This window comes from Palaemon carinicauda, chromosome 36, assembly GCF_036898095.1.
Source record: "Palaemon carinicauda isolate YSFRI2023 chromosome 36, ASM3689809v2, whole genome shotgun sequence".
Taxonomy (NCBI): Eukaryota; Metazoa; Arthropoda; class Malacostraca; order Decapoda; family Palaemonidae; genus Palaemon; species Palaemon carinicauda.
In genome coordinates this window covers 75,855,283-75,865,282 of record NC_090760.1, presented here as the reverse complement: position 1 = coordinate 75,865,282, position 10,000 = coordinate 75,855,283, and the positions used below count along the sequence as shown (strand labels likewise).

The following is a 10,000-nucleotide window of genomic DNA, read 5'->3' as shown; positions in this document are numbered from 1 at the left end:
CGGCTGTCTAATAAAACGCATCCTTCTTGTCAATTCAAAGATGAACTTCTCAAATCTAAGAAGTAAAACACTTCTTATCTTATCATTTCTAGGCGTTCACGTTAGACAGCCATCCTTGTAAAACCTATAGAAGACAGAGTGCTGTTGAAACAGTCTCTCTCTCTCTCTCTCTTCTCTCTCTCTCTCTCTCTCTCTCTCTCTCTCTCATTTTACAATGTATATTTTCTTTATACATACAATAACCAATTTTGTTTCGATCCTTCAGTTTGTCCAATTGCTAAGAAGCTCTCTCTCTCTCTCTCTCTCTCTCTCTCTCTCTCTCTCTCTCATTTTCAATGTATATTTTCTTCATATATACAATAACCAATTTTATTTCGATTCTTGAGTTTGTCCAATTGCTAAGAAGCTCTCTCTCTCTCTCTCTTTCTGTCGACAATAGAGAACTCATTTCCCTTAATGCTTCGACAGCAGATAACGTCGACATGACCTTGTTCCTTTAGTAATATGTAAATGCGATTATACTCTCCCTACCTCACTCACTCCCTCTCTCTCCCTAACCTCTTAAATTCCTCCCATCTCCCTCTCACCTCCCCATCTTCGTATTTTTTTACATCACTGCATGAATCAGTGAAAAATAAAATTGCAATATTGATAAATCGTCATAGAAGGCAGATGTTGATATTAAAACACACCTGGTGTGACTTTTCAAGACTTGTTTTCATTCAAAAGTTTATCGATGGGAAATATTAATTTATTTATTCTGAACTATATTCATTAGAAACAGCCCATTGCCAAAACTGGTGTTTAGTCTTATTTTTAATTATTCTATAAAGATTATATTTATGGTTAATTGTATATGAAGATATTTACATCTCGAAATTTATGTTCACCGTGACTTGCGATCTCGAAGTCGTGCTTTTGCTTTGGTGTGCGATCTCGAAGTCGCGCTTCTGCTTTGGTGTGCGATCTCGAAGTCGCGCTTCTGCTTTGGTGTGCGATCTCGAAGTCGCGCTAAGCTTCTGCTTTGGTGTGCGATCTCGAAGTCGCGCTAAGCTTCTGCTTTGGTGTGCGATCTCGAAGTCGTGCTTCTGCTTTGGTGTGCGATCTCGAAGTCGCGCTTCTGCTTTGGTGTGCGATCTCGAAGTCGCGCTTCTGCTTTGGTGTGCGATCTCGAAGTCGCGCTCCTGCTTTGGTGTGCGATCTCGAAGTCGCGCTCCTGCTTTGGTGTGCGATCTCGAAGTCGCGCTCCTGCTTTGGTGTGCGATCTCGAAGTCGCGCTTCTGCTTTGGTGTGCGATCTCGAAGTCGCGCTCCTGCTTTGGTGTGCGATCTCGAAGTCGCGCTCCTGCTTTGGTGTGCGATCTCGAAGTCACGCTCCTGCTTTGGTGTGCGATCTCGAAGTCGCGCTTCTGCTTTGGTGTGCGATCTCGAAGTCGCGCTTCTGCTTTGGTGTGCGATCTCGAAGTCGCGCTCCTGCTTTGGTGTGCGTGTGCTATCTCGAAGTCACGCTCCTGCTTTGGTGTGCGATCTCGAAGTCGCGCTTTTGCTTTGGTGTGCGATCTCGAAGACGCGCTCCTGCTTTGGTGTGCGATCTCGAAGACGCGCTCCTGCTTTGGTGTGCGATCTCGTCGCGCTTCTGCTTTGGTATGCAATCTCGAAGTCGCACTTCTACTTTGGTATGCGATCTCGAAGTCGCGCTTCTTCTTTGGTATGTGTTGCTTTTGCTTTGGTATGCGATCTCGAAGTCGCGCTTTTGCTTTGGTATGCGATCTCGAAGTCGCACTTTTGCTTTGGTATGCGATCTCGAAGTCGCGCTTTTGCTTTAGTATGCGATCTCGAAGTCGCACTTTTGCTTTGGTATGCGATCTCAAAGTTGCACTTCTTCTTCTGCTTTGGTGTGCGATCTTGAAGTCGCACTTTTGCTTTGGTGTGCGATCTCGAAGTCGCGCTTTTGCTTTGGTATGCGATCTCGAAGTCGCGCTTTTGCTTTGGTATGCGATCTCGAAGTCGCGCTTTTGCTTTGGTATGCGATCTCGAAGTCGCGCTTTTGCTTTGGTATGCGATCTCGAAGTCGCGCTTTTGCTTTGGTATGCGATCTCGAAGTCGCGCTTTCGCTTTGGTATGCGATCTCGAAGTCGCGCTTCTTCTTTGGTATGTGTTGCTTTTGCTTTGGTATGCGATCTCGAAGTCGCGCTTTTGCTTTGGTATGCGATCTCGAAGTCGCGCTTTTGCTTTGGTATGCTATCTCGAAGTCGCGCTTTTGCTTTGGTATGCGATCTCGAAGTCGCGCTTTTGCTTTGGTATGCGATCTCGAAGTCGCGCTTTTGCTTTGGTATGAGATCTCGAAGTCGCGCTTTTGCTTAGGTATGCGATCTCGAAGTCGCTCTTTTGCTTTGGTATGCGATCTCGAAGTCGCGCTTTTGCTTTGGTATGCGATCTCGAAGTCGCGCTTTTGCTTTGGTATGCGATCTCGAAGTCGCGCGTTTGCTTTGGTATGTGATCTCGAAGTCGCACTTTTGCTTTGGTATGCGATCTCGAAGTCGCGCTTTTGCTTTGGTATGCGATCTCGAAGTCGCGCTTCTTCTTTGGTATGTGTTGCTTCTGCTTTGGTATGCGATCTCGAAGTCGTGCTTCTGCTTTGGTGTGCGATCTCGAAGTTGTGCTTCTGCTTTGGTGTGCGATCTCGAAGTCGTGCATCTGCTTTGGTGTGCGATCTCGAAGTTGTGCTTCTGCTTTGGTGTGCGATCTCGAAGTCGTGCTTCTGCTTTGGTGTGCGATCTCGAAGTCGTGCTTCTGCTTTGGTGTGCGATCTCGAAGTCGTGCTTCTGCTTTGGTGTGCGATCTCGAAGTCGTGCTTCTGCTTTGGTGTACGATCTCGAAGTCGTGCTTCTGCTTTGGTGTGCGATCTCGAAGTCGCGCTTTTGCTTTGGTATGCGATCTCGAAGTTGCGCTTTTGCTTTGGTATGCGATCTCGAAGTCGCGCTTCTTCTTTGGTATGTGTTGCTTTTGCTTTGGTATGCGATCTCGAAGTCGCGCTTTTGCTTTGGTATGCGATCTCGAAGTCGCGCTTTTGCTTTGGTATGCTATCTCGAAGTCGCGCTTTTGCTTTGGTATGCGATCTCGAAGTCGCGCTTTTGCTTTGGTATGCGATCTCGAAGTCGCGCTTTTGCTTTGGTATGAGATCTCGAAGTCGCGCTTTTGCTTAGGTATGCGATCTCGAAGTCGCGCTTTTGCTTTGGTATGCGATCTCGAAGTCGCGCTTTTGCTTTGGTATGCGATCTCGAAGTCGCGCTTTTGCTTTGGTATGCGATCTCGAAGTCACGCGTTTGCTTTGGTATGCGATCTCGAAGTCGCACTTTTGCTTTGGTATGCGATCTCGAAGTCGCGCTTTTGCTTTGGTATGAGATCTCGAAGTCGCGCTTTTGCTTAGGTATGCGATCTCGAAGTCGCGCTTTTGCTTTGGTATGCGATCTCGAAGTCGCGCTTTTGCTTTGGTATGCGATCTCGAAGTCGCGCTTTTGCTTTGGTATGCGATCTCGAAGTCACGCGTTTGCTTTGGTATGCGATCTCGAAGTCGCACTTTTGCTTTGGTATGCGATCTCGAAGTCGCGCTTTTGCTTTGGTATGCGATCTCGAAGTCGCGCTTCTTCTTTGGTATGTGTTGCTTTTGCTTTGGTGTGCGATCTCGAAGTCGTGCTTCTGCTTTGGTGTGCGATCTCGAAGTGTTGCTTCTGCTTTGGTATGCGATCTCGAAGTCGCACTTTTGCTTTGGTATGCGATCTCAAAATCGCGCTTTTGCTTTGGTATGCAATCTCGAAGTCGCGCTTCTTCTTTGGTATGTGTTGCTTTTGCTTTGGTGTGCGATCTCGAAGTCGTGCTTCTGCTTTGGTGTGCGATCTCGAAGTTGTGCATCTGCTTTGGTGTGCGATCTCCAAGTCGTGCATCTGCTTTGGTGTGCGATCTCCAAGTCGTGCTTCTGCTTTGGTGTGCGATCTCCAAGTCGTGCTTCTGCTTTGGTGTGCGATCTCCAAGTCGTGCTTCTGCTTTGGTGTGCGATCTCCAAGTCGTGCTTCTGCTTTGGTGTGCGATCTCCAAGTCGTGCTTCTGCTTTGGTGTGCGATCTCCAAGTCGTGCTTCTGCTTTGGTGTGCGATCTCCAAGTCATGCTTCTGCTTTGGTGTGCGATCTCCAAGTCGTGCTTCTGCTTTGGTGTGCGATCTCCAAGTCGTGCTTCTGCTTTGGTGTGCGATCTCCAAGTCGTGCTTCTGCTTTGGTGTGCGATCTCCAAGTCGTGCTTCTGCTTTGGTGTGCGATCTCCAAGTCGTGCTTCTGCTTTGGTGTGCGATCTCCAAGTCGTGCTTCTGCTTTGGTGTGCGATCTCCAAGTCGTGCTTCTGCTTTGGTGTGCGATCTCCAAGTCGTGCTTCTGCTTTGGTGTGCGATCTCCAAGTCGTGCTTCTGCTTTGGTGTGCGATCTCGAAGTCGTGCTTCTGCTTTGGTGTGCGATCTCCAAGTCGTGCTTCTGCTTTGGTGTGCGATCTCGAAGTCGCGCTTCTGCTTTGGTGTGCGATCTCGAAGTCGCGCTTCTGCTTTGGTGTGCGATCTCGAAGTCGCGCTTCTGCTTTGGTGTGCGATCTCGAAGTCGCGCTTCTGCTTTGGTGTGCGATCTCGAAGTCGCGCTTCTGCTTTGGTGTGCGATCTCGAAGTCGCGCTTCTGCTTTGGTGTGCGATCTCGAAGTCGCGCTTCTGCTTTGGTGTGCGATCTCGAAGTCGCGCTTCTGCTTTGGTGTGCGATCTCGAAGTCGCGCTTCTGCTTTGGTGTGCGATCTCGAAGTCGCGCTTCTGCTTTGGTGTGCGATCTCGAAGTCGCGCTTCTGCTTTGGTGTGCGATCTCGAAGTCGCGCTTCTGCTTTGGTGTGCGATCTCGAAGTCGCGCTTCTGCTTTGGTGTGCGATCTCGAAGTCGCGCTTCTGCTTTGGTGTGCGATCTCGAAGTCGCGCTTCTGCTTTGGTGTGTGATCTCGAAGTCGCGCTTCTGCTTTGGTGTGCGATCTCGAAGTCGCGCATCTGCTTTGGTGTGCGATCTCGAAGTCGCGCTTCTGCTTTGGTGTGCGATCTCGAAGTCGCGCTTCTGCTTTGGTGTGCGATCTCGAAGACGCGCTTCTGCTTTGGTGTGCGATCTCGAAGACGCGCTTTTGCTTTGGTATGCGATCTCGAAGACGCGCTTCTGCTTTGGTATGCGATCTCGAAGACGCGCTTTTGCTTTGGTATGCGATCTCGAAGACACGCTTCTGCTTTGGTATGCGATCTCAAAGTCGCGCTTTTGCTTTGGTATGCGATCTCGAAGTCGCGCTTTTGCTTTGGTATGCGATCTCGAAGACACGCTTCTGCTTTGGTATGCGATCTCGAAGACGCGCTTTTGCTTTGGTATGCGATCTCGAAGACACGCTTCTGCTTTGGTATGCGATCTCAAAGTCGCGCTTTTGCTTTGGTATGCGATCTCGAAGTCGCGCTTTTGCTTTGGTATGCGATCTCGAAGTCGCGCTTCTTCTTTGGTATGTGTTGCTTTTGCTTTGGTATGCGATCTCGAAGTCGCGCTTTTACTTTGGTATGCGATCTCGAAGTCGCGCTTTTGCTTTGGTATGCGATCTCAAAGTCGCGCTTTTGCTTTGGTATGCGATCTCGAAGTCGTGCTTCTGCTTTGGTATGCGATCTCGAAGTCATGCTTTAGCTTTGGTATGCGATCTCACCTGATAGTAGCAATCTCACTCCACTTCATGGCGAAGCAAGAACCATTAGACTTTCTGAAAAAATATATACCAGGAATAATTATATAAGAAATAATAATCAATCATTGATGTTAGCGTGCGCAGCTGAACATTACCGCTTGCCAGTGCATACGTAGCTTGATGTTTTTATTTTTTGCGAGCGAAGCGAGCTCACGGTAAAGAAAGAACCATTAGATTTTCTATTCTTTTATTTTATCTATTAAAACTATTGAAATCGCATACCAAAGCAAAAGAATAATTTTTTAAATCACGCCATAAGTGAGATCGCATACCAAAACAGCACCCTTTTGTTAGACCGATTGCTAAGTTTTCTTTAAATCCAGTCTTAGAATCTTTTTATAAATCCACTATCAAAATATTCTGCAAATCTGCTCTCAGGCCTTAAAATCCGATCTTAAAATCTTAAAATCCTATGTAAATCCACCCTCTGAATAATCTGTAAATCCCCTCACAAAATGTTTAAATCCTCTTTTTAAAATTAAATCCACCCTCTAAATTATCTGTAAATCCCCTCACAAAATGTTTAAATCCTCTTTTAAAATTAAATCCACCCTCTAAATTATCTGTAAATCCCCTCACAAAATGTTTAAATCCTCTTTTTAAAATTAAATCTACCCTCTAAATTATCTGTAAATCCCCTCACAAAATGTTTAAATCCTCTTTTTTAAATCTAAATCCCCTCACAAATTCTTTAAATCCTCCTTAAATCCACCCACTAAATTATCTGTAAATCCTCTCACAAACTGTTTAATTCCTCTTTTTAAAATCTAAATCCACCCACAAAATCTTTAAATCCTCTCTCAAAATAAGCCGCAAAAGCACTTGTAAAACCTTCCGTGAATCTTCTTGCCAAATCCTCCTTCAAATCCACTTGGGAAATCCTCCTTTAAATCCACTTACAAATTTCAGCAACATCAAATCACCTTGAGGTTCAAAACGTCGTTCTTGGTAATGCGAAATTTTAAACTCTTGACCTTTAAGGTCTGATTGAAGTGAAGTGCTTCCATCCTCAGAGTTGTTGGGGGGAGGGGGTGGGAATGAAGGGGGTTGGAAGGACGAAGGTTGCATTTAGAACCCACCAACACCCCCACCCCCACCCCCATCCCCATCCCCATCCCGTTGATAGAACGATATTGGGGATTAATATAAAGAATAGCGATGTTCATGTTTCGAATTTTTATGAATTCAGTCGAAAGTGAATGAAGGGTAAAGGTCAGGCGAGGTAATATACAGGTAGATTTCGTTTCGAAACCCTTTTGGAGGTCAGGTGAGTTAAAATTCAGGCAGAATTGTTTTCGAAACCCTTTGTAAACCCTTTAGGAGTTTAGGAGATCAGGTGAGGTAATAGACTGGCAGAATTGGTTTCGAAACCCTTTGTTATGTCAGGTGAGGTAAAATTCATGCAGAATTGGTTTCGAAACTCTTTGGAAACCCTTTGGAAGGTCAGATGAGGTAAAAGACAGGCAGAATTGTTTTCGAAACCCTTTGTAAACGATTAGAGAGGTCAGGCGAAATTAAAGACACGCAGAATTAGTTTCGAAACCCTTTAGAAACTCTTTGGTACGTCAGGTGAGGTAAAAGACAGGTTGAATTGGTTTCGAAACCTTTTGGAAACCCTTTGGGAGGTCAAGTGAGGTAAAAGACAAGCAGAATTGTTTTCGAAACCCTTTGTGAGAGAGGTCAGGCGAAATGAAAGACGAGTAGGATTGATTTCGAAACCCTTGACAGGGCAGGCGAAGCGGAAGACAAATAGAATTGGTTTCGAAACCGGCTGGGCAAGGAATAGACGTTTTGTATACGTCTCTATTTGAAGCCACTCTTCAGTTAATCAAGGACAAACTGGAGAGATGGGGGATTTTGAATCGTCAAAAAGGGGAAAGTGGAAGGGGCTTATTTTCACTCCCTCCCTCCCTCCCTCCCTTCCTCCCTACACTCGGGTGAATTAAAATGATCCCCTCCACCATTCAATCAATCGATTGAGTCTTCTTCCAGATATGTTCGCTTTTAATTAGGGTGTTTTTTTTTTCCTTCTCCATTTCTTTCTAATTAAGAGCCAAAGGTTCTCACCTGGGAGTAAAGTATAGACAATTGGCCTTTGTTAGTTTTTTTTCGTCTGATCCTTTCACCATATTCCTTTTTGTCTTTCTTTGAATATGATCAAATATTTCCTATGAGAGAAATGGGAATTGAAAAAGGATATAGATGTTTTATCAGTTTTTTTTTTTTTTTATTAATGAGTTGTTAGTAATAAGCATTTGACATTTTTCAAGGTAATGATGTTATTTTTTAATCTATAAAAGAAAATTTAATATCTGCTCTATTTCTTTTTCATCACAGATTTTTATCTCATAATTTATTGATTATCTTTATCCAATTTATTTACTATATATTTTATTTTGTTTATATTTTAGCATTAAAAGAAATATTTTTAATCAGGCCAACTCTGAATGAGTGAAGATTGACACGTAAGGCTGAGTAATCTCCTCCTTTTAATGATAATAATAATAATAATAATAATAATAATAATAATAATAATAATAATAATAATAATAATAATAATAATAATAAAAATAATAATATATTATTAATAATAATAACAATAATATTATTAATAATAATATTATTATTATTATTATTATTATTATTATTATTATTATTATTATCATTATTATTATTATTACTTGCTAAGCTACAACCCTTGTTATAAAAGTAGGATGCTATAAGCCCAGGGAAAATAGCCCAGTGGGGAAAGGAAACAAGGAAAAATAAGGTATTTTAAGAACAGTAACAACATTAGAATAAAGATCAATATAAACTATAAAAACTTTAACAAAACAAGAGGAAGGGAAATAGAATAGGACAGTGTGCTCAAGTGTACCCTCCGGCAAGAGAACTCTAACACAAGAAAGTAAAAGACCATAGTACAGAGGCTATGGCACTACCCAAGACTAGAGAACAGTTGTTTGATTTTGGAGTGTCCTTCGCCTAGAAGAGTTGCCTACCTAAGCTAAAGAGCCTCTTCTACCGTTACCGAGATGAAAGTGGCCACTGAAAAATTACAATGCACTAACCCCTTGGGTGAAAAAGAATTATCTGGTAATCTCAGTGTTGTCAGGTGTTTGCGGACAGAGGAGAATATGTAAAGAATAGGCCAGACTATTCGGTGTATGTGTAGGCAAGGGGAAAATAAACCGTAACCAGAGTGAAGGATTCAACGTAGAACTCTGGCCAGTCAAAGGTCCCCATAACTCTCTAGCGGTAGTATTGATTACTCATGATAGCTATTTTATAATTACTAGTGTGAAGTTATATCAATACTTGTGCAGTTAAGAAGATATGCATAACGAAGTGAATGTATGTACATTTATCAATAAATGTTTAGTAACAGTTTTTGAATCATCGTAGATATAGTGTTCAACTTTCGGGACATAACTTTAGGAATGGATCCACTTTAAACTTTATTTATTGTTGTATTATGATAATCTATTCTTCTTCTTCTTCTTCTTCTTCTTCTTCTTCTTCTTCTTCTTCTTCTTCTTCTTGCACCGTTTGATCGGAAGGTCTGGAGTACCCCAGATCCTATGACTCTACTCCAAATTTAGATGTGGATGTCGTGATGTATGTAAGAGTTGGGTATTCGACGTGATGCTGAATACGATCTTGTGTATGTATATACAGTTTATGCTTATTGATCTATGTAAACATAGGTATACATATAAATACCCTTGTGTGTATATATATATGTATATATATATATATATATATACATATATATAATATTTTTATATATTTATATATATATATATATATATATATATATATATATATATACACACACACATACACACATTACACATGCTTACCAAACCGCTGTCACATCACATTTACGTAATACCAAACTCGGCTTGTCACACAATAGCGGAAGTTTTCGTCGACCTCAAGTTCAAAATGTTCCACGTGTCTGTAGTTTGTACGTCGAGTGGCGGACTGGAGTCTTCAGACATCCTACTTCATTATATGAATGGTCTTTGGGTTGAGTGTCGAAAGCCCTTCAGAGAGAGAGAGAGAGAGAGAGAGAGAGAGAGAGAGAGAGAGAGAGAGAGAGATATATAGAGAGAGAGAGAGAGAAGGCCTGGGTAGGATTCATTTGAAAAGTTTTGCTTTGAATTCTTCTCTCTCTCTCTCTCTCTCTCTCTCTCTCTCTCTCTCTCTCTC

The 10,000-nt window shown here is 42.9% G+C and overlaps 2 protein-coding genes across 2 annotated transcripts in view; one reads left to right on the top strand and one right to left on the bottom strand.

The window, feature by feature from the left end:
- Positions 1–10,000, top strand: part of LOC137628917 (potassium channel subfamily T member 2-like) — a 671,513-nt gene that overhangs the window by 130,309 nt on the left and 531,204 nt on the right.
- Positions 1–10,000, bottom strand: part of LOC137628705 (serine/arginine repetitive matrix protein 5-like) — a 146,234-nt gene that overhangs the window by 127,740 nt on the left and 8,494 nt on the right. The window contains exons 2-3 of the mRNA XM_068359855.1: positions 2,296–2,923; positions 1,373–1,985 (exon numbers count right to left, since the gene is read on the bottom strand). Coding sequence (XP_068215956.1) covers positions 1,373–1,985; positions 2,296–2,923 — 1,241 coding nt within the window. The remainder of the gene's footprint in view (positions 1–1,372; positions 1,986–2,295; positions 2,924–10,000) is intronic.